At 41.4% G+C, this 23,282-nt stretch overlaps 3 protein-coding genes across 3 annotated transcripts in view; 2 read left to right on the top strand and 1 right to left on the bottom strand.

The window, feature by feature from the left end:
* Window positions 1–7,746, top strand: part of VPS35L (VPS35 endosomal protein sorting factor like) — a 59,365-nt gene extending 51,619 nt beyond the window's left edge. The window contains exons 30-31 of the mRNA XM_069810066.1: window positions 6,262–6,408; window positions 6,986–7,746. Coding sequence (XP_069666167.1) covers window positions 6,262–6,408; window positions 6,986–7,084 — 246 coding nt within the window. The 3' untranslated portion in view covers window positions 7,085–7,746. The remainder of the gene's footprint in view (window positions 1–6,261; window positions 6,409–6,985) is intronic.
* Window positions 7,747–10,813: 3,067 nt separating this feature from the next.
* KNOP1 (lysine rich nucleolar protein 1) lies at window positions 10,814–20,629 on the bottom strand. Its single transcript, XM_069810070.1, has 5 exons — window positions 20,496–20,629; window positions 17,910–19,320; window positions 14,137–14,205; window positions 13,562–13,639; window positions 10,814–11,208 (listed from the first exon to the last, which is right to left on the bottom strand). Exons 2-5 carry the CDS (start codon window positions 19,317–19,319, stop codon window positions 10,897–10,899), a joined length of 1,869 nt encoding a protein of 622 aa, XP_069666171.1. The 5' UTR covers window position 19,320; window positions 20,496–20,629; the 3' UTR covers window positions 10,814–10,896.
* IQCK (IQ motif containing K) overlaps window positions 20,583–23,282 on the top strand; it is a 55,785-nt gene continuing 53,085 nt past the window's right edge. The window contains exons 1-2 of the mRNA XM_069810076.1: window positions 20,583–20,665; window positions 22,076–22,131. Of these exons, the coding sequence (XP_069666177.1) occupies window positions 20,617–20,665; window positions 22,076–22,131 (105 nt within the window). The 5' untranslated portion in view covers window positions 20,583–20,616. The remainder of the gene's footprint in view (window positions 20,666–22,075; window positions 22,132–23,282) is intronic.

The following is a 23,282-nucleotide window of genomic DNA, read 5'->3' on the forward strand; positions in this document are numbered from 1 at the left end:
ACCCCTCCACAATTTCTTAATCACCCCTTACTAAGCCACTGTATATTGATAGAAATCTTGTGGCTTGTAGGCTGAAATGGGAGGGCAGGGGATGATTAATTTGATGGAATTTTTTAGATAGCCTGTTTGCACAGTAGCCTGTAGTGTTAGCCAGTACAGAATGTGTTAAGTGATGCATATTTGGAGGACACTATGCTAAGTTTAGCCTTTTCTCTGCTTTTGCTATCCTGTTTATCCTTCCTTGAGCAATTGTAGAGATGCAAGATGAATAAATCCTTTTGCTCAAATGCCTCTACATCATTGTACACATTGCCGCAGTGAATAGGAGTTCTTTTTTCAAAACAATAGCAGCAGAAAACAACCATTCTTGCACAGCTAAGAATGTCCAACCAGGTATTGGAAAGAGATTTTTAACAGAGCTTTCAGGACTGTAGGTTGTGTATTAAGGATTTTCTGCATCTGACTCCTGTATGGAGTATGTGTGTGGGAACGCTTGTAGGGCTTGAAATCTGTGGTTTCTGAAAGCCTTCCCTCCCCTCCCCCCCCCGCTTTCAAGCTTAATACTATGAGTAAAGAGATCCTGTGTTACTTCACTGAAGCAGTTGTTGCATAGAAAACTGGATTTAGAGCTAAGCAGCACGGATATAGGTCCTTGCCCTGCATTTGCCTTTGTGGTCTTGGATTTACTGCTCTGCCCATCCTTATTTACAAAGGGGGAGCATTTATTTTGCTTCGTTGAGTAAAAGTCCTTGAGAGATTTAGATAAAAATTGTTTTGTGAGAATGAATAGTTTTTTGAGGAAGCTGTTGTTGCTGAGGAAATAGAGGTGACAAGAATATTGTCAGAGACCTCTATTTGTGCTAAAGTAGAACCAATTATGAAATCACTGTGGTATTTGGATTGCTTCAGTGTTGGTGACCTTTTATTATTCATCTTCTTGGCTGCTCATTTAAGTGAACAAGCCTCTGATGATTCTATGTTTTTATTGGTTCATTTCCTTTAAAAGCAATAAAGGAAAATAAATTTTTCTCACAAGAAAATGCTTTCACCAAAGTGGCAATTTGGAAGAGAACAATGCATCTTATGTTAACACAGTGTGGTCTTTTTGCAATATTAGAGAATGCTTCATTTAAGTGACAGTGTTGGAATGGAAATTTTCAGTTCTGGACAGTTCTGTAAAGTTCAAGCTGTTTCTGGTCATGAGAGCATGTACCAGTGAATCCTCTCTGCCTTTGTGTGGGTGGAAGACTAATCTTATGCTCCAGGTTTCTTAAAATGTAAATACCTTGCCTCTTGCTACTCAGTGATAAATGTCCAGATGGAGTATGTTTTACTCAAACACGACTTTTGATGCAAAATGTTAGGAGCATGTTGTTGTCTCCTTGGCAGTGCCATGTTAGGATGGCAATCTTCCCATGTACCATATGATAGATACTGGACTTCTTATGATACGTATCAAAAATGGAGCAGTAGAAAGCAATTCCTGGGTATGCTCTTGAAGCTTGTCCTTTCAACACATCTGATTTTTAATTTTATATAAATTTATAAAAACTTCAGTTGATTTCACATGTGTTTGATTACTGAACTAGAAGCAGAGTTGGACATAGTTCTCTGTGTGTGGGTATGTTGTGAGGAGAGGTTGCTCATCCTGAAGAATTTTGTGTCCTTCGCCAAGATTTTCTAAAGGTGGTTATAAACACTATGTTCCTCTGTGGGAGGAGGGAGGCAAGAGAATTTACCTGCTGCAGTTTCCAGAAGACATTGTGGGTGGTGGAGGTGCCTGTTTCGGCACACTTGCAGCATGCCTGCTGATGGCTCAGCAAGAGGGTGGGTGCACGGCAGTGAGGAGCTGTGGCTGGTTGGTGATGGCACATCAGCTCCACTTCTTTGTCACAGAGTTGGAGAGTCCTAACTCCCAGGTGAATCCTTTTATTACACCATTGTCGCTGGCATGGTGGTGGAGGTTAAAGACTAGAAATAGTTTCATTGGGAACATTGTTTCTGCATATTTGTAAGATACTTCCTTGTGGTGGGTTGACCCTGGCTGGATGCCATGTGCCCACCAAAGCTGCTCTACCACTGGCCCCCTCAGCTGGACAGGGGAGAGAAAATATAACAGAAGGCTTGTGGGTCAAGATAAGGATAGGGAGAGATCACTCAACCAATTACTGTCACGGGCAAAACAGACTTGACTTGGGGAAAATTAACTTAATTTATTGCCAATCAACCAGAGTAGGGTAATGAGAAAAAAACCCCAATTCTTAAAAACACCTTCCCCCCACATCTCCCTTCTTCCCAGGCAGAATTTCACTCCCAGATTCTCTGCCTAGCGCCCCCCCCCCAGCGGCACAGGGGGACAGGGAAACGGAGAGTGGGAGTTGGGGTCAGTTCACCACACACTGTCTCTGCTGCTCCTTCCTCCTCAGGGGCAGGACTCCTCACTCATCCCCTGCTCCAGCGTGGGTCCCTTCCCCGGGCTGCAGTCCTTCAGGCACAGACTGCTCCAGCGTGGGTCTCCTGCAGGGTCACAAGTCCTGCCAGAAAACCTGCTCCAGCATGGGCTCCTCTCTCCAGGGGTCCACAGGTCCTGCCAGGAGCCTGCTCCAGTGTGGGCTTCCCAGGGGGTCACAGCCTCCTTTGGGCACCCACCTGCTCTGGTGTGGGGTCCTCCCCGGGCTGCAGGTGGAGATCTGCTCCATCGTGGACCTCCCTGGGCTGCAGGGGGACAGCCTGCCTCACCAGGGTCTTCCCCACGGGCTGCAGGGGAATCTGCTCTGGTGTCCAGAGCATCTCCTCCCCCTCCTTCTGCACTGACCTGGGGGTCTGCAGGGCTGTTTCTCTCACATGTTCTCACTCCTCTCTCCCAGCTGCAGTTTCTGTGCCGCAGCAACTTTTTTTCCCTTCTTAAAACTGTTATCCCAGAGGTGCTACCACGATCACAGATGGGCTCAGCCTTGGCCATTTATCCCATGTTAGGACAGTTGTGTAATGAAAGAGTTGAGCACCTGGTCTGCCGCATCCTGCTCATGATCTTTTCCAGTGAACTAACAGATGTTAAAAGGTTCCCAAAGAGCTTCATGCAAGAGCTTTTAAGGAAAGGCAAGGCTGCCCGTCATGGCTTTCTTTAGGAATATTTAGATTTGGATCACAAGAATGTAACCACCAGCATCACAGTAGTGCTGGAATGAATTTCAGGCTAGGTAGTTCAGGTAATACTAGCAAACAGATGCTGTATCAGCACGGAGACTTGGCCTAGACTGATATATTTAGTACCGTGAAGGAGCCTCGCAGGCCATGCTGAGCTCTGTGCTGCCACAGATGGACTGTTAACGAGTATCAGAGCCAGTTATTTTAAAGCTGTACATGGGAGGCAGCAGCAGGCTAGACACACCTTCAGAGGAGCAATGTATCTAAATGCACAAATGCTTTTCTAACAATGCTGAAGGTATCCTTATGACACAGATGTCTGGCAAAAGTCACTGAAAGATAGGAATGAATATTTGACTTGCTAGCCAGAATTTTGTGAAATACAATATTACATGGTCCACTGTATGAAAGATCCTAATGTTTTCTGTTACGCTGTATGAAATTTGGACATTGCTCTGCACTTTGCTGGAGGGGCTAGGACACAAGGGGTCACATTCTGGGATGATGTAGTTTGTTCTTTGTTCCATTGTCATCAGCATCATTCCAAAGATTATGGAAAATGCACTGCCTAGAAGGCTGGCAATTCTTTTTGGTGTGGGAATTGCTAGCCCTGTGATGTATGTGGTTGCCAAATAGCTGAGCTGTTGCTTTCTCCTTGCTGCCTGTGCATGCATCCCGTGAGTTGGAGTGCCACCCGCAATTCAGTCACAGTTACGTCAGCAGGCTTGGCAGCATGCTGGCATAGATATCTCCCTCGGGTTGGAGGTCAGTGCCATGTTACACAAATATTCCTGTTCATCATCATGTGAAGCCTCGTCTGACTCTTGTTCATTTTCAGATGTGATGGGATTTACTGTGTACCTGAGCCTGCCTCTCTCTTCACTTTGCATTGTGTAACTGATGACTAGATGCCAAAATCTTGTCTGTTACACCAACCCCAACACAATGAGTTAGTGTGCAGCTCAGTTTTCCAGCTTTTTTATGTGATTCTAGATCCTTTTTGAAGTATGATGCTTTTTAAAGTACGTATGTTTCAAATTAGTCAAAATGTCATCCTTATTTTAAAGCATCGGTTTTGTATTTGCATTGTTACCGCTTGGAAAACCTCACTAGTTGATATTCAAACTGGAGTACTGCTGCTTTTGCATTCTGCCCAATAATTTAACTGTCCCACTTCTTGTGAGGAAACCTCCAAGCAATTCCCAGAAACCTCTTTGAAGTCTGTATTCAGCAGAAAACACACAAGCATTAGATGGTCAACGGGAAAAAAATTATAGGTAATATAGGTTATTTTGTTGATTCAGGGTACATGGTGATGTGGCAGGATGCCTTGTGAATAATGCAGCAAAGCATGGACTAGCTGGCTGTACCCTGTATCTGTTTCTCCCTGAAGGATGTTAGTCCTACAAGAGAAATACTACAGTAATATTCAAGCATTTAAGCATAACTACTTTCCCTTTTATTGTCTTTTTGAGTTGTATTTCTGCTCTTTGTGTTACTACTACTGGACTAGACTGATCAATTATATTTCTCTTTCTGATAGGGAGTACAGTTCAGTGCTCCCAAATGATGGTTGTAGTTTTAGCCTATAAACAGGTTTTGGAGCTCTTGAGATGGAAATTGCTAATGTAGATAACTGTTACAGGAAAAGCTGTCTTCCTGGTAGTTTCATGCAATTAATTTAGTGCTTAGGGAACTTGTCCTGGGGCCTTGAGCAGCTCTGGGCATTGCATATGCATGTGTGTGTGGGTGCATGGTTTCTGATGTGTCAGATTTTTTCCTGTGTGTACAAATCTACTGTGTGTGTCACGTACATACGGTAGCAGTCTGACGCTTCTAGTTTGGGGCATGAGCCAATTCTTTAATGGCATGGCTTTCTCCTTTTCCATATTTATCTGAAGGACCGATAGCTCAGTGTGTGCCATTTCTTTGATTAACAGCATCTGACCTCTCTTCTGCTGGCAGTGAGAAGGGAAATCTATTTACTTTCAGTCCCTTAGGGAAAGGGCAGAGGCTGCATGGCTGCACGGGTATCATGTCAAGAGTGCACAAGTCAGAGACCACTGCACTCCTCTTTCCCCAATCTCTGCCTCATTCTTCCTGTAACTTCCTATCTGAATGCTGGGTATTAGCTACCCTAGCATATATTGAACTGAGAGGGCTGAAGTGAAGTACTACGTTCATTAATTGAGGTGCTCAGCTGACAGTTTCAACTGCTCTGCTGGTTTGGTTTCTGTGTAAGATGGAGCTACGCCTTTATCAGTGTTCTTTCTTGAGCAAAAAACAAAGGACAGCTGCAGCAAAGCAGTATAAACAAATACTATGACTCAGATGCATCCAATAATAATTCATCCTTTTAGCCTTTTAAAACTTATTCTGTAGGAATAGGTAGAATCTGCAATAGCATTTTAATTACTTCTGTTTCCCAGTCACCCCAAATCAGGGTGATAGCACCCTGTAAGCTTAGTGCAGGACTGTCTGTGCCCCAGAACTCCTCCACAGAGGCTGAAGGGCATGGTGCTCCTCCATGGTAATTACCACGAAGCAGGGGTCCTCCTGAAGGTCCCCCCCTCAGCAATTTTAGGGAAAGTAGCTGCAAATATGGTGCAAATATGTTGGTATCACTGGAGTTTCAGTGAAAGAATAGCAGGGAAAAAACATCTTTGGATAAATAAAGTAGAATAGACTGCTGGAGAAAGCCTGAAGTTGCATTAATCTAGATTGATGACAGTGGTCTCTAAAAAATATACAGCTGTGGTGAACTAAGCGCAAGGTCGGTTAGTGGGAGGGTGATTTCTATGCAATTGTAGGGAGTCTTGAGTTAAAAGTGTGAGAGCTACATGCTGTGCTGTGCCAAAGTGGTAGGAGATGTAGGAGTTCTGTGTAATTATTTTATTTACAGCAACTTAGGTTGATTCATGACTATCACTACTTGTTGCATTTTGAATGGAATATGAAAACTATGCCTGTATTCTTGTGTCTGTAATCATTGCTGTGTATTACAAAATGAGTGTCTGCCCCTTGCACTTCTAAGAGTTCAGAGAACCTGGCAACGTTATGCTGGATATTTTGGGATGACTGAATGGTAATACAGGATTTTTTTTTTCATTATAGACCCTAAAGCGACAAAGCCAGTTGGCACTCTATTTCTTTAACACTATTCTAGCTCATGGGGATCTACGAAACAACAAACTAAACCAGCTTTCAGTCAATCTCTGGAATCTTGCTCAGAAACATGGCTTTGCTGACACCAAGACTATGGTAAGGAAAACAGATAATGCACAGAAATTTTAGTTCTTAAGATCTTTTTCAACTCCTCATTTGGGAAAAGGTAACATTTTCTTGATCTGAATAAACCTAACCTCTTTACAGGTTGCTCTCTTAAAAAAAAAAACCAAACCAAAAACCAAACTAAATGAGCTTAAAAAAAACACCTTATTTTTTAAATGCTGCTTAATGAATAAGCAGCTTCTCTTATTTCAAGTGGTCTCTATCTTTCTAGCACTTTTAAATGTATTTCACACATTAAGGAGCCTGGAAATGTCAGGTGCTATAACTTTTTTTTCAGTACAGAAAACTATCTAAGAGAAGTACAGCATTTTTATTTAGTGGAGGAACTGCATGGTGTAAGTGTGGGCATTCTAGAGCCTTTAAGAAAGATGTACATGATAATGACCTCTGGAGTAAGAACTGCAAGTGTTCATGTAGCCAGTGAAATTTAGGGAAAAATCATGAGAGTGTCTGTTAAAACACCTGCATATAGATTAAATGATGGCCTATGAAAAGAGGAAAGAGAAAGACACTAAAAATCTCAAAATATCTTTCTTTTCATACCCAGGTGAAAACGCTAGAATACATCAAGAGGCGAAGCAAACAACCTGAAATGAGTCACTTCACAGACTTGGCCCTTCGGCTTCCTCTGCAGTCCAGGACCTGATTAATGCCTCATTCCCAAGGAGTCATCTGTACAAGAGAGCATGTAGCCAAGGCCAAAAATCACTGATCTAGATTTTGACTGGAGGAGTTAAGCATATTTTTATTTTACTTAGTGTGACAGATTTACTTGGACACAGGTAAAGGTAAAACTGTTCTGAGTGCAATAATTTAACCTGAATTTCTGTTTCCAGTTTTACCACTATACTCTGATTTTAAATGCTGATTTAGATTCAGTAAATGGTATTTTGAACCTTTATGGTTGCAAAAGCCTTTTGAAATCTAATCTGTTGTCATTTTAGCAACAAAGGAGGAAGATAATGTGTACGGATCAATTCACAGCCTCCAAACTTCATCCCACTTGCAGAATAGTCTTTCTCCTGTGTAGAAATCAGCATTTCAATATAACTGTTGTCTTTCTGCTTTGGGGTGCTGCCAACATTTATTTGGTCAGTTCCAGCAGAAGAAAATAATGGCCAAGGTGTTACTGTTCTAATTTCTACAATACACTTTCACAGGTCTGTTTATGCTTTCATTTTAGTTCAGTGGTGTTTTGTAAAATGGAAGGAATATTTAAGTGCTGTCTGCAAAGGAAAATGGAAATGTATGCAAAGTACTCTATGTTCGCAAAGTACGCTGTCACTGAATAAAACAATTTGCAGTTCATTTGTTTGTTCTGGGGGAGTTTCTTTGAGTATACAAATTTATCACCTTACCCTTGTGGAATTTAGTTACATGTACTGCTATTACACCTAATAAAATTTCACTCTCGCCACTTCTGTCGCACAGTAAGGAACTATGTTGAGACCTTGCATCTATTGCTGCTTTTGCTTAGTGATAAGTATTTTAATGAGCTAAATCCTTATACAGATATTGAAGATATATTTTTGCACAAAAATGTTTTATTTTGTTAAGGCTAAACCAGTAATCAGTCTTGCTAGAACCATATATTTAAGGATTAGCAAGCTGATAATAAATACCACCCAAATCATTAAACCATTCTTGTTGCATGTTTTTCATCTCCTCAGTGGTTATTGAAGCAGGGTACATCTAAAATATGTATTTTGTGTTAAGGTTGTAAAGAACCAAACTAGGACCCTTTGGTATGTAAGCTGAGTAAAATTGCAGAAATACAAGCTAATTATGAAGCTAATTATCAACTTGATACATAACCTTTCCAACCTTTAGTACATAGGTATTTTAACTATACTGTTTCCTTAAATCATTCTGTATAAAGCGCACATAGATAATGAAATGATAGTACTGCATATGTTACCATGTCCTGCTTCAATTTAGCTTTCCTTCTTGCTGCAGCTGCACAAAACAACTATCAACAGCACATAAGATGATTCTTCCTGTTGGGCTTGGAAACATAAACCACAAACTGGGTAAGTGGGATTAAACTCTGAGCTTTCTAAACCGCCAAGTGGGTCACACTAAGCAGCTGTGGTATGGAAGAAATCGCCCTCTGGGGCCAAATGTACTGCTTTAAACCCGGTGTGGAGTTGTTCCAGATTCTGTAAAATGGAGACTCTTAACAGTAGGCTTACAAATGTCCCAACCATTCCTCTTCCCCATGAAGGCACCGATTTTTGCCTGTTCTCTTTTGAGCACAGTACAACTTTGGTTTCTTATTGATGCAAGGCCACCATAAGAAATGTTTTCAGATGTTTTATTACTGTTTTTATTAGTGCAAAAATAGCTCAATGACAGGCAGAAACCTCTGATTAGTTATCAGGAGCAAACTCTAAACACCTACCTTAGAAGCTAACACAACCACTCTAATAAACTGCTTTTGGCTTAATTCCATGTTAGAGCAAAATTAATTTTATTTAAAGCACTCTACTTATTATAGACCTCCTCTTTCTTCTGTATATAGCAAATATACAATAGGCCAGACAAAGTTTGTCTGCTTGAAAAAAGCTGAGTTTTTTCCCCAGGTACGTGTCTCATTTTCCAAACTACATTTTCATGTGCACAGTATTACCAAGACCAAGGTGCCAGGTCATCCACAACGCTATAGTCGAGCAACACACTGGTATACGTTATGCAATTCTAGATGGGAAGGTCCTTATCCAAAGGCAAGGCTAGGACTAATGCCACCTTCAGCATCTTCTCAGTGGCAGTGCAAGACCAGTCACTACCCATCCAAGACTGGCTCTGCAGCAGAAAGCTGTACATGCTGTCCCTCTCCTCCTAAATGAAGTCACTAGTTGACATTTTCCTACCTGTTCCTTTTTTTTTTTTTTTTTTTTTTTTTGCCAGGCAAGTAGCTGAGGGCCTGAATTCAGCAGTTGTTTTAAATCAGAAGAGAAAACAGAACCTCCACTACCTGAATTTAAGTAAAGCAACAGCTGAAGCCTAGAAGGGCTGGCTGAAGCGAGCCACTGAGCTTTGAGAGCACTGGTGCAAAACAGACTCACCCTGAGGTAGTGGTGGTTTTAAAAGACACTTTAAAGGACAAAGTTTCCTCAAAGACAAGTTCAGACCCTGCAGGAAGTGGTTCAGCATCTCTCTCTTCCCAGGTATGGAAATGGATTCAGGGCAACCCCTTAAGCTGGAGCCCCTGCATAATCTTCACTTCCACTCAGGAGCTGCCCAAAATGCACTGGAACCAACTGCTGGTTTAAGTGCATTTTCTGCTGGAGGCAGCTGCTTTCAGGTAGAGCAGTCCACTGGAGAAGCCTATTGTGGAAAGTGAGTTTGCCATAAAAGAACAAGAATTTAGTAGTTCAACTGGCACGATCTTATCAAAAAGGACAGGTAATTTGGCAGAACAACAATGAGCCGGGTAAGTAGATGTAGTAACCTAATTCTGGGAGGCTGGCGTTCCCCTGCAAGTCGTCCACTATTGCACTACAGCAGGCATGGACATAAGAGATGGTCACCTTGTTCTGCTTAAAAAACAGAGCTACACTAAAACTTAATACTGTCTCGCATTACAAATGGCACAGCCAGTAATAAAATACATGACAGTTTTTCCACTTTTTGTAACTTCAAGCAAGACACTGAGAGACTGCTTTGGACCCCTAAATTCTGAACACGATGTAAACAAATGTCTCATATTTTGTACTCTTATTAAAAAGCCAGTGAAAGTGCAGGTTGTCTGAAAAGCCAAAGGTTAGAAATTTCATTCAGATTGATGTATCATGAACCCAATAAGCACATTATTAAAATCACCTTGCTTCCTATAATTTAGGAAGTCTAGATCCATATATTTGATGCAGCTATCCAGAAAGTGTTTACCTTCATTTACAGGTAACAGCTGCTGCTTGAAAATCCAACTGCCAGAGCATAGTTAAAATATAGAGGATGTTCAACGCTACTCATTATTATAATGAAGATGCTGATATTTAAGAAACTACTTTGAGTTAAAGTCTCCCCTCATCAAATTTGTAGGTGTAGCAGTAGTGTTTCTTCAAAGTAAAACGTTGTCATTTTGTACCACTCACTGAGTGTAAAAACGTGAAGATTTTACAGAATACTAAAATCCTTTAGGATCACTAAGATGTAGCTAAAAATAAGTTTATGAAATCAGCATTTTAAAAAAATTTACTACGTTTCAACTTGTTGCAGGCATTGCCTACCTATCTTCAATCTCTGAAAGAGGCTATATCTTGTAGAGAACATTGTAAAGGTTTCAAAAACTTACTGTTCAGCTCAAGTGAGGACCCAGCTTCACATATCTGGCATATGCAGCTGAAAACTTGTACTAAAAGTGTCTCATAAATTGAATTCCTTAAATATTTTGTATTTTATTTCAAGTAAAAAGAAATTCGCCTGTTGAATTTTCATTCCTTTTATTACTTCAGGGTTTTAATCTTCAAATTTTATAGATCTCGATGTATATTTGTCTATGTATACTTTTTTGTTGGCAGCAGGTTGAAATCCAAGACCAATTCCTCTATGTTGCTTCAAGTCCATTGCTTTATCGAATTCCATCTTCAGAGCCTGCTGTAATCTCTCCTCCCCTTCCCTGTTCAGAGCCATGTTCGGTTTGTTTGTAGTTGCTGAGAGATTTTGGATAGGTGCAGAGCCCTTTTTAAAGCCACCCATCAGTCTAAAAAACTTCATTTCTTCCTCAGAACTTTGAAAAGCAGCTGTACTCCACTGGCCAAACTTGGTATCCTGTGAAGCAAAACAAGGTTAACACTAAAATTAAATAATACCAAGACCAAAGACGACAATTTCTGGCTGTGTGCCATGAGAACAGAACCAGCTAAAAAAACCTGACAGAGCTGACAAAGCCAGGAAGCAGTCATTCCAAGGGTAATACCTCTCGGAGAACATGAGGAAAGAATGACATAACCCTGCATGAGTGCATCTTCATTAGCATTTCAGTTCATTTAACCTGGAGACAGGGTTTAATGCACTTCAGAATCTCCTCTGCCTCTGTCTTTAGGAATCTTGGCTCTTCTGCTTTCTCAAAGAGACAGACATTGCCCAATCATTTCTCTTATTCCAAGACAAATGTCAGACTCAATCCTCTTTCACTCTGTCACTTCGTACGGCTATCTTTTCATTTTCCTATTGCCTAGTTAGATAGCTGTTGTTTTCAGCAGTGTTTTATTATGTCAGTTTTGGAGATGGTATTCAATCTGGCTCATATGCTCTAAGTAATATTTGCATTCTCATCCCACTAATTACCACTAATATTGCAGGGGTGCAAAAACTGAGGGCATACCCTTATCCAACAGGACTAAATGTAATACTCTTCAAGCCTCCCCTCCCTTGCAGTTTGCTGTATTCTTTGTATTTGCTGTATTTGCCTTTCACTGCATTCTTTGAACTAGTTCACTCCTTCTGAGAATACAGGCAATGTCCAAGTAAAATCAGAATTCAGCTGTTTGTGGATAACCCAAGATAAATCATATGGTTTACAAAGTTTATGAACTTTTGGCTTACCTGAGAACAGCCTTCATTATCTAAGGGTCTTACTTGACTCCTGAGCTATGGCTAGGAGCTGTGCAGTCATTTATAACTATTTTTGGCAGGACTGCTACTCCCAATTTTTCTGTTAAAACTGGGAGTGATATTAAATGGAAGAATGTTTGATCACTAATTAAATAGACTGAGCTGGCTACATCAAAGGAAAAAATGTGAATTTAGCGGTATGTTTATGTAAGCCTGAAATCCTTCCAACTGAACAGCTGTAGCTTGCATGAAACAGTCATTCTCCACTAGACAGCCAACATGACACACAGCATGCTACACACTATTGCAGGCAAGCTCTAGCAGGTTTAAGTTAAAAAAATGCAAGGCTGGAGTATCATTCACTACCACAGGCCAGAATACCTGCTATTAAAAGAAAGCTATCCATAATACTTCAGTATTTTTACCTTGCTCAAAGACAAGTTGCTGTATAAGCCCAGGTCGATGACACGGACACATGCACACATACACAGAAATATATGTCCTCCCTTTGGAATGGGAGACATCTGCACAGGTGCAAAAATAATTATGGCTTGTCAAACCCTGTAATTTTTTTTAAGTGAACTGCTGGCAGGCACTACACATAGCTTTTGCTGCAGCATTTCCAGCTCACTCTTTGTGAAGCTGATGAATTAGTTTTCATAGCTTCTATTCTTCTGCATACTACTAAGCAGAGACAGATCAGCACCAAAGAACTGAGATCCCCTGCCAAGGATGTCATTTTTCTCAATGACTTCAGAGACTATTAGATAGTTGCAGTTCCAGAGCTATTGTGGTCTGCCTCCCACTATGTAAAAAACCTACAGGAGTTGTTTCTGGCATTTGTTTGAGGTATATTCCAACTTTCTAGGCATACTGGCAGTCTTGTGAAAAAAATAAGCATCCTGAATTACTTAAAAAAGCTTTCTCTCCTCCTGAATCTTATTACCCCTGCTAAACACTACTGCAAAAGTTTCCACTACCTTACTGTAAACCTGTCAGGAGGCAGGCTGACTAGGATGCAGAAGCAAAGAATAAAGAATCATCTTTCAAAGAGGTGGAGGAAAGATGTGGAAGTTAGGAGAGGACTGACTGTAAATATCACAGATATGTGTTATCAGTTGTCATCCCTTTTACCTTTCCATGTGCACCCATTTCTGAATGTCTGCAAAGTCTTCTAGATAACAACTCAGATACAATTCAGTGACTGCTATATCCATAGCCTAGAATTATTTATATTTCACAGTAAGCAGAAAATGCTTCTGGAGCAATTTGTCGTGGCCCGTTCTCCAGAGGAACCAGAGAAAATGTTGCTTTTGAGGACTGATGATAGGAATTATAGCACTGTACAATGCCAACTGCTATTGGAGTTCACTGGTCAGCTCCCAGACTCTCTTGGAATTGTACTAACTTGTTCTATAGCATGACCTTAAATTTACAGTCAGAAGGCAGACTGTTGTGCCAAGCCATGTACCTGAGCCACATACAAAAAAAGAGTGCAGTGCTTTTTTCAGGAACTTTCTCTGGAGCACAGTATTTCCATCAGACCAAGGTCTAAGTTTATACATACCCGTTCCACTTTGGGACTGAAAACCTTAGTTTTGCCAGATTCTCTATCGATTTCTTCTTGCAGAGCCTGCCGCCTCACCTAGCATGCAGAAAAAACAGCACAAGACACTATCTTCTGTGTGTTAAATGACAATTTAATTCACAAAGAAAAGGGAAGAATAAAATAATTGGTTACCTTCAGAATTTTGTAAGGATAATTAAAAAGTCGCATCTGATCCTTTTACACACTCGACATGAGAACTGTGATTTTTCTAGTGGTAGTTTAAATGAACATTTTGCTGTATCAGATACGTTTAATCTTCTAACTGCAGGTAACAGCTACACTGAAACTGCCAACATTGATGAGAGGCAAAGAAACCTGTATTTAACCTAATAAGCTACTTAGAAGCTTCTGATATTGACTGGAGCTGTACATTTTGGACTTAACCCATGGAAGGTAAAGCACATTTTAAGCAGAGCTCTACTTAGGGAAATCTTGGCATAGACAAGCAACAAAGCAGGGTTTTTGTTACAAATTCTATGCTTACATTAAATACTGACTTGCTTTAAACCTTACACAATTAAGACAAAGCATACCTTGTCTATGTTAATTTCATCACAGTTTCCTTTTTTTTCCTGCACAATAGTTACATCATCCATATGTTTCTGTAAAACAGGAAAAAGCTTGTATGAATATTTTTATCCATTCTGTAATTAGAATTTACACAGCTCTGACCATGTAAGTAGTAAAAACACTAAGCAATACAATAGTACTGTCCTGGGGCAAGAAGAAATAGTCAGATCTAAGCGGGAAATGCCATTTGAAACCTGTGTTTTTCTATGGAGAGACTTTCTCCCCAAGGAAGAGATCCTTTTTTTAACAAAGAGGATAAGGGATTTTTTTTAATTCACACATTAAAGTGGACCTCGCAACATCACTGGCACATATAGTAACGTCTGCAGGCAGGGTTGTTTCAAATTAAACTGTTATACAAGTTTAAATTTATACTTGAAATAAAGGACAGAGAAAGTTTAAAATAAAAATAATTTTAAAAATGGTGGTAAGATAACGGCCCCTATGAAGGCACAGGACAAGCTTGAGGCACGTTGATCCCACTAGCCACTTAAACAAACAAAAAAAAACCCAGAAAGTTGCATTGTGGTCTGTCTTGTACAAATGCAGAGTAGATGAGTAAATGATGGTCCCCAAGGAGCTTCTGGTCTGGAAAGAACACAGGGAGAAGCACGACGCATACATAAAGCATCTCCTACAATGGCAGCAAACAGCACATTAGTTCCACATTTGAGAGGGAGGAACAGGGAGCTGATGTGAAGAGACAGAGCAGCTAGGGCAGGAATGGATGGGCAGAATGGTAGGAGGTAAATCAGTGGCAGAGTCCACAAGCAGCCAGATACTGATAACTCTTCCACAAAATGTAGCCCTTCAGCAGCTTTTGCTCCCATTGACTGGCGTTTCTAGATCATTGCCCTCAGCCTTTCTTTTCCAAAGTTGTAATAAGATTTTTGGGCATCCAGTGTAACAGGACAAGTAATAAGTCCAGGATAGTGGTAAATTAGAGCCATAAGCTTTAGACCAGCCTGGTAAAGGTGGCCAAAGGGAAGATCTATGGATACAGCTAACGTAATAATCCAAGCATGAAATAGCCAGGGAGCAGCAAGACAAGGAAAATATTTGTAATACACTTCTGTCAGCAGAAGCTGCTGTTACTTTTTTGAGGGTTTACAGTTTTATTTAAAGCCATGAATGATTTACCTAGTTTTCCAAAGATACCTTTTATACATTGATTTCACACACACACAAGTACATGCACCACTAAAAATGCGAGAACACTGTCTGCAATAAGGAGAGCTCATTCTCTTGGATGAAAAGAAAAAAACAACAAAAAAACACCCCCAATTTACTTATAGATGGCCTGGTACTGTCTTTTCAGATTTATTAAAACAAGCAGGAAAACTGTTGTGACAGGATTCTGCAAACAGCTGCAACATATTGGTTTTTTAGCTGGAAGGTTAAGTGGCAGACAGGGATGGGTGCACCCCCATCCCTGCTAATTCACAGCATGTCGCTGACCTGCTGAAGGCTACTGCATGGCAAAAATTACTCCCTGTGGAGGTGTGCCAATCTTCCCTCAACTTCATGGAAGGGGTGCACATTCACACGTGGTAGGATTATGCTGTCTGCAGGCAAACAACTTCAAAGAAGTAAACTGAGTACTTGCTTCTCCTCACTCTGCCCAAGTTGACTGTAATGGCATCCAATGGGAAAAATATCAGTCATTGATATTAAGTGGGTATCACTCTATATTGTCTTTAAAAACTTACTCTTTTGCTTGCTGCACAAGCCAAACAGAGGATTTTTCAAGGCATGCAGCAGTGTGCGTGACACACTGTAGACTAGAAAATGTTTCAGGACTATGACACAGTTAAATGCAAGACCAACGTTATCAGCCATTTATTACAGCAGTGTCTTTTGGCCTGGCAGGAACTAGATTTCTCTAGAACTGATATACCCAGACTCCTCAATCTTCAGGAGAATTTCTCTAAAGTACTTTTTATTATTAAAGGACAGAGCTGAATATGGGAAAGAGAAACAAAACACGCATCACCCTACACCCTTCTCCTCAACTGTTTGTAAGGTGTTTGCTGTGTTTTCCATTGTAATTGGTCATGCAAGTTTACTTGTCATTGTTAGGCTTATCTTGCCTCCACAGAATGTGAGCAGCTGCAAAAATCCAAATAATGTCTAACAGTCTCAAAAAGGCAATGTCAATTTAATTAGAAAATATATCCCAGCAATAAAACCACTTTGTCCTTTGAAAGGTCAAAAGGAAGAATCTAAGTAAAAATCCCCAAACATCTGCTCACCTCATGACTGATAAGCATACACACTCCCAACACAAACCTTTGTGGAAAAAGCCTGTATCTGGGTCTCCATGAAGGCTGAAGAACCTGCTTATATAAATCTATATTTAATTATTAGCACTAGACACCAGAAAGCTGCCACGTTTCCACAGAACACGAAGAAACTGCATATATGAGTGCATAACAAAACAAAGCACACCATGAAGTGTGGTTGAGAGGCAGCTAGCACTGTGGCTTGCTCTGTCCCTAGTTTACAAAAATCTTCAATGATACTTTATTAACTAGTGCTTGACTTTTAAACAAGCCAAGCATTCCAAGTTCTTGATAAAAAACAACTGGAGTGCAGTTTCCCATTACCTATGAAAATAAAAACAAGCTCCTAATAACTTGCAATGAGCTGTTTTCAAAGTTGTTTAAGCAGCTAAAAATATAGATAGATACCTACTGAATTTCTGAGCATCTCATAGCTTAATTCCCAATGATAACAAGAGAGGTTAGGCATGTAGAAACTAACTTTAGGCACTTAAACAGCTTTAAAATATGACCCTACTCAGATTAAAAAAAAAAAAAAAAAAGTTAAAGCAATAAACCCATATCTTAATAGTCTAATTTTTTGAAAAAAAATCAAAGAAGAAACCTCTGTATTTCAAATCTTTCATCAGTTCCTCTCCATGTTTGTTTCACCTCAGAAATGGCAGTACTGCAAGACTTTGGGATGGGCTTTCCATTAGCAGTCAGTCTGGATACAATTCCAGTTACCTTCAGTTATAAGTTACACAGCTCTTATAGCTATTTATTTTCTTGCATAGATTCATTTTTTTAATTAAGAATTTGTGTTTAGGTTGTTCTCTGGTATTTTTTCTATCAGAATTTGTATATCAATGCTCTAGGCCTAGTCTACACTTAGGATTCTTAGGATTTTCTCTAAAGTTTTGTCCAAGTTAGACAACAGGTTTTGGCTAAATTTCCCCCTCGTTTCTAACACTACGTAATTCCAGCATTAACAGCAGTAAAAGCTTGAGGAAAAGTCTAACACACACAGTTAGATGCATTCATGCTGCCAGTGTTACCAACCTGCTCAGGTTAAATGACATGGTGTTAAAATCCTATTTTATAAGAGTGTTGCCACTCTGCTAAGAGCAACTGGAGGAGGGATAGAAGAACATTTATGACTGTACATACTAGTTTTCTTTTTGTGCCAATACTTGCTGTTAGTTGTAATATCTACATTTTCACAATTGAAACACTGGATGACTACAGCAGTAGGCATTAAAAAATACTTTCCCATGTTTCACAACTATTATGTGCTGAAATCAATAGATCAGCTGATCCTGCTTCTCCAAACCCAGAGGAGGCCCCTATTGACCTAAACGTAACCTAAGGGTCTGAACAGGCAGAACAGCCTGCAAAATAGGAAACTGTCTACCTAAAAAGCTTTCACTTCCTTAGCAGGAGGGTGCAAAGATACCCTCTTCTTTACAACTTACCAGTGCCTCATTTCCCATGTCTTCTGTTTTGATCTTTTTCTTTTTTGTATTTGCTTTTGAACCTGGTTCTTCAGCGAAGTCCTGTGGTACTTCTTTTTTTCTTTTTTTTCTTTTTCTGTCACACAGCATATGATTACTATTGCATAACACCCCACCTACAGCGTCCCCTCTGACACATTCAGCTTGCTTCATTTTGCTCTCTTTGTTCTTTTTATTGCTTTCTAGTAGTGTCATTTTTTGGCTTTTAGATGCACTGTCACTGTTTAAAGAAACTTTTGAGTATGTTGTTTCTTCCTCCTCTTTCTGAATCTTCTTTTTCTTTTTCTTCTTGGTAACTTCATTATTATCCTTGATATTCTTCCTGCTTTTTTCTCCAGAAAGTTCTTCTTCCTCAGACTCAACTTTTTGCTGTGCTGAGAGATGCTTATCAGGAACTCTGTGACTGTAGTCTTGATTATCTTCACATGTTAAGGAAGAAATATCTTTGCTTCTCTTCTTCTTCCTCTTGGTCTCTCTGATACTTCTGGAGTTCTCAGTACTGCCCTCTTCCTCTCTCTCTGTCAATGTCATTTCCTGGGAATTCTTTCTTTGCCTTTTTCTTAAGTCACTTAATGCAATGGGGCTATCAGGAACTCCATAGATGTCCTGATTATCTGCTAGTGGGAAAAAGGAGTTGGACTTCTCTTTCTTTTTCTTCCTCTTCTTTCTTCTCACATAACTCTCCCCATCATTCTGGGTGATGTCTGTTCCACAGTTTTCGCCCATAAAAGCTTTTTCTTGTGAAATGTATTTGTGTGTTTTTTTATGAACTTTTTCAGACTGTTTATGTTCACTGTCCTGGATGTCCTCTAATGAAAAAGAAAAAATACCTTTCTTCTTTTTTTTCTTAGTTACTTCACCATGCAATTCTGAATTCAAAGTGGTAATCTTTCGGCTTTTTTTAAAAGCAAATTCATTTTCCTCAGTACCATCTGTATGATGATTTGAAAGCTCCACATCACTACTCTGATTATTCTCCAATGATAAGAAGGAATGACATTGGACTTTTTTTTTCTTCTTTTTGGGAATTTTAATTTGTTCCTCTGATTCTTCTTGAGGTTCTGAATCCAGATGGCCTTCTATATTCACAAAGCCTTCTGAATGTTCTTCTTTGAGTAATTCAGAGCCAACTTTCTTTTTCTTGTTTTTCTTCTTCTTCAGTTCTAATTGGTCTAAACATTCATTATCTTTTAAATTTTCCTTTTTCCTTACCTTTGTTTTTGTCTCAAGCTGGTCATCATCCTCAGTTTTAATGACGGTTTGAACATCTTTCTCAATTTTAATGATAGTCTGGCTCCTACTACTTTTCACCTTTTTCTTTTTCTGTACAGGTTCCTCATGAGCTTCTTTTCTCTTTTTCTTTATTATCATTCTAAAAAATGAAATTAAGAAGTTAGTGCACAGCTTCAACAATATGATGCAAGTCCTAGTCTATTTGGTTTTCCTTTATTCTGAAACCATTCTGTATCTCTCATTGTCCCCAGCAGTCTTTTTCCAATTTCACAATCTGCTTTCCGTGATGGAGGGGACCAGAACTGCACGCAACACTGAAAACAGTGTACTGGAGTGGTCAAGGGGTGAATTTTTTGTCTTGTTCTTTAGTGCTGTCCTAATTAGTTTGTAACTTTCCATCTGCCTTTTTGACAGCTGCCAGTCACGATGTTTACACAGAAAAATGCACCCTCCAAAAATCTTTCGTAAATGACAAGACATGTCCATATATATATATAAATCGCTAAGTACAGTTAAGGTGATTTTCCGCGTATGTATGACTTTTCACTTATTTAACACGGAACTTCACGTTACTGCCCACTTGGCACGACAAGATCCTTTCAAGACACCTTAGTTATCCCCTTGAATTTGCTTCTGATTGCAGTCTCTCACCCTTGCCACCTCCTTCCTTTCTCGGGACGTTTAGGCCTGTGAGCAGGCTGCAGCAGAGAAGCCTTTTGGGGCCCACCTGGTGACACTCCCTCCCCTTGCGGAGAAACCTCTTTCTTCCCGCTTGGTTTCCTGCCTTTTCATCAACAGCTCACCCACGGGATCTCTTTAAGTGCCTCTCGCCAGGCGCCCCGTCAAACCCCTTCCCACGACACCGCTCGGCACCCCGCAGCACACCTGCGCCCCTGCCCTCTCGCAGGGCGCCCGCAGAGGCGCTGACCGCCCCCTCCTCCCGCCGCTCCGTGCTCCGCGGCAGCCGGGCTGACGGGCCGGGGCCGGGGCCCGGGCCCGGGCCCTCCCGCAGGCAGGCAGCCCCCCCGCCGGCCGAACCCCACCTCAGGGGACCCTCCCAGCTCCCCGCGGCGAGGAGGCGAGGCCGGGGGGGGGGGGGGGGGGGGTCACCCCGCGTCCCGCTCCGCTTCAGCCCCCGTTAGAGCGGGGGAAGGCGCGGCGGCAACGCCTCGTTCCCGCCCCGCACGGACGCCGCCTCGGCCCCGCCGCCGCCGCCTGCCTCCCACCCCCTCCCGGGCGCCCCGGGACCCCTCCGGCGGAGCAGGCCGCGGCCTGGGGCCGCCCCTCTCCTCAGGCCGCCCCGGCGGCGCCTACCTGCCGCGGCACACGTGCAGCGCCCGCCGCGCCGCTCCGCGCCGACCCGGAAGGGGAACGCGGCCGCGCCCGCCCCGCCGCGGGGACTGGCGGAGGGGTTGCCGAGGCAACGCGGAGCGGCATGGCGGCGGGCGGGCGGCCGCCGGGCCTCTGGGAGCGGGTGGGCGCAGGTGGGAGCACCTTCCCCGCCGCTGCCCGGGGGAAGGGGGAGGCGCCGGCCCTGACCCGGCTCTGCACCCCCGCGGGGAGAGGCCCCCGGGGAGGGCGGCGTCCTTCGCCTCGGTCGCTCGCGGCTCCTCGGGGCCGCTCCTCGCTGCTGCCTGGGCCGAGGCCGGCCGCCTCCTGCCCCGCCGCCGGTGGCGCGCCCGTGCCCGTGTCCGCGCTGTGGAGCCGGCGAGCTGAGGCGGCCCGGAGGAAGCGCGTTGGCCGTCCCTGCCTCCAGAAGGGTGCTAAAAACCCGCCCTGATCACCGCTGAGAGCAAGTTCGAAAGCGGTTCCGCTCACGAGCGTTACCTCACTTCTTATTGTCATCATCTCCTGACAGAAACATACCTTTGTCCGTGTTCCTGGTGGCGGTAGGGCTGAAAGTACCCGGCTTATTGCAGTAGTGTCACGGCCTCTGGTTTACCACCCGGCCCTCCGCGCCCTATGTGGGTGCAGCTTTGGGGATTATCCCGGTAATGGGGTTGGATTATTGCCTTGGGAAAGCAGAGGTCACAATGTTATTGCTATTCTGCAAGTTCAATGAATACAAAACTTCTGTTATCAGAGTCCGATTTTAATAGCAAAAGTCTTGGTGTTTTCCTAAAACCTGAGAGCACCGAGATTTGGTCGAGAAGCTGAAAGACCAGCACCATAGATTTGCAGTGCCCAAATGGGGTTTTCCTCACTTAGTACTTTATAATGCCTTAAAGTGGGTATTTTGCGTTTAAATGGCCATTGTTAATGTAGGAATAAAGTCGCTTATTCTAATGTGATTCAGCTGAGGCATCTGTACTACACGTGGAAGTAGCAATGCCAGTAAATCTCCTGATTATAGTGGTAGAATGGTAAACCTGCTGGGTTTGCCTGTAAGAATTTTCTGTATTGTGAAATCTGTAAGGTTTTTTCATATCACGTCCATTGTCGTCCTCCTTTATTTTTCTTAGCGAGCATGATTCACTCAGTAACCTATGTGGATCATGTACTGCTTTTTTTTTTTTTTTTGAAAGTGGAGACGGTAATACTTAGCAATGTTCTGGGGATTTAATTGCTTATAGAGGAATTCAGGTTGAAAAGCACTATTACATACTACTAAAACCAATGGTTAATTCTGTGCAAGCATCTGCATTTTGTTTACATTAAAGTATTTTACATTATTATTTTGGTTAAAAATTTATCAGAGAACCTTGAACTTGACTTAAAGCCAAGACGAGAGGCACTAAGATTCTCATTCTTTTTGAAACATTAGATTTCATGTTAAACAAATATTATATACTAATTTTTGTTGTTTGAAACCAGAATAAGTACCTTTAGAAGGTAACGTTTGTTTACGAGAATAAGAAATAAGTTTTTAAAGTCTTCTTTCTTTTTACTTTTAGAGTATGAAGCAGAACAGCCTCAATTTCCAGATGTTCCTGAATCAAAACATGGATCTGTGAGTATAGTTGAAGTAAAAACTCTGCATAGGGCTGGTTTTAAAGGATTTTAAATAGCTAAATGGGAAAATTAGGTACCCGCAGAGTAGCCTCATTCATAAAACGAAAACAAAACTACATTTTGCAAACAACTTTTGTGAATCAGCAAATGTAATATTCTAAATCATTGCTTTTATTTAAAGCAACTTGGGTAGCACTATCCTAAAATTAGATTACCAGCTGTGTTTGGTTTGTACATCTCGCTGTCTTTTTTCTGTGACTGCTTCGTAGGCAGGACTCTGAAGTGTGCAAGGGTCTCCTTTGGGTGGTGTTGCAAGCAGACTGAGCGCTGAAGTACACAGCAGAGGGGAGCAAGTGCAGCAAAGGAGTTATGCCCCAATTTCACATATGTGATAGGTCACTTCGAGGTGGCCATTGAAATTAGTGGAATTAAACCTGATCAAAATTGTTTGAAATCTAATTTTGACCCAATAAATTCAGTCTACAAAGACTTGTTTGGCAGACATAAAAACTTAAGAAAGACAAACCACTTTAAATCTCTGTCCCCAGCAGTTCTAGGAGCAGCAAAATTAATTCTTTTGGGCATCACATAGAGCTAACTTTCATCTAAATTAGGCATTTTTGTAGACATTTTCTCTTATTATTCTGTTTTAGGTTACTTTGTTATTTTAAAACCAGTTCAAGACGTTATAGTTTAAATTGTCTGACAGTTGGTCTGTTTAGACCTGTGCTGTTTCCCCAAATGAAACTGGCTTCATTACAAGCTGTTATTAAATTCGAGTAGTAAACTCTGCTTGGGGCGTTAGTCTGGGCATAATATACTGATATATTTGAGCATCAAAATAAAATAATATACCTTTTTATGTTGTTGCACTTTTTTTTTTAATTTCCAAAAGGATAATTTTTTGAATCTTGCATACGTTAAAAAGGAGTCTATCTGCGGTCATTGACAGGCAGTGTATTATAAGTATAGTGCCCTGATCCCACCACTTGCTTTTCAGTAGCTCATAAATCCAACTGCATTTTAAAGTGAAACTGTTTAGATGACATAGTTTTCATAACATGTTTTCATAGCAAACTGTAATGGTGGTGCATTCTTGGGGATAAAATGATGTTATCTGCCTTTCTATAACAGGCGTTGCTCAGTGTC

The sequence above is a fragment of the Haliaeetus albicilla genome, chromosome 22 (assembly GCF_947461875.1).
Source record: "Haliaeetus albicilla chromosome 22, bHalAlb1.1, whole genome shotgun sequence".
NCBI classification, from domain to species: domain Eukaryota; kingdom Metazoa; phylum Chordata; class Aves; order Accipitriformes; family Accipitridae; genus Haliaeetus; species Haliaeetus albicilla.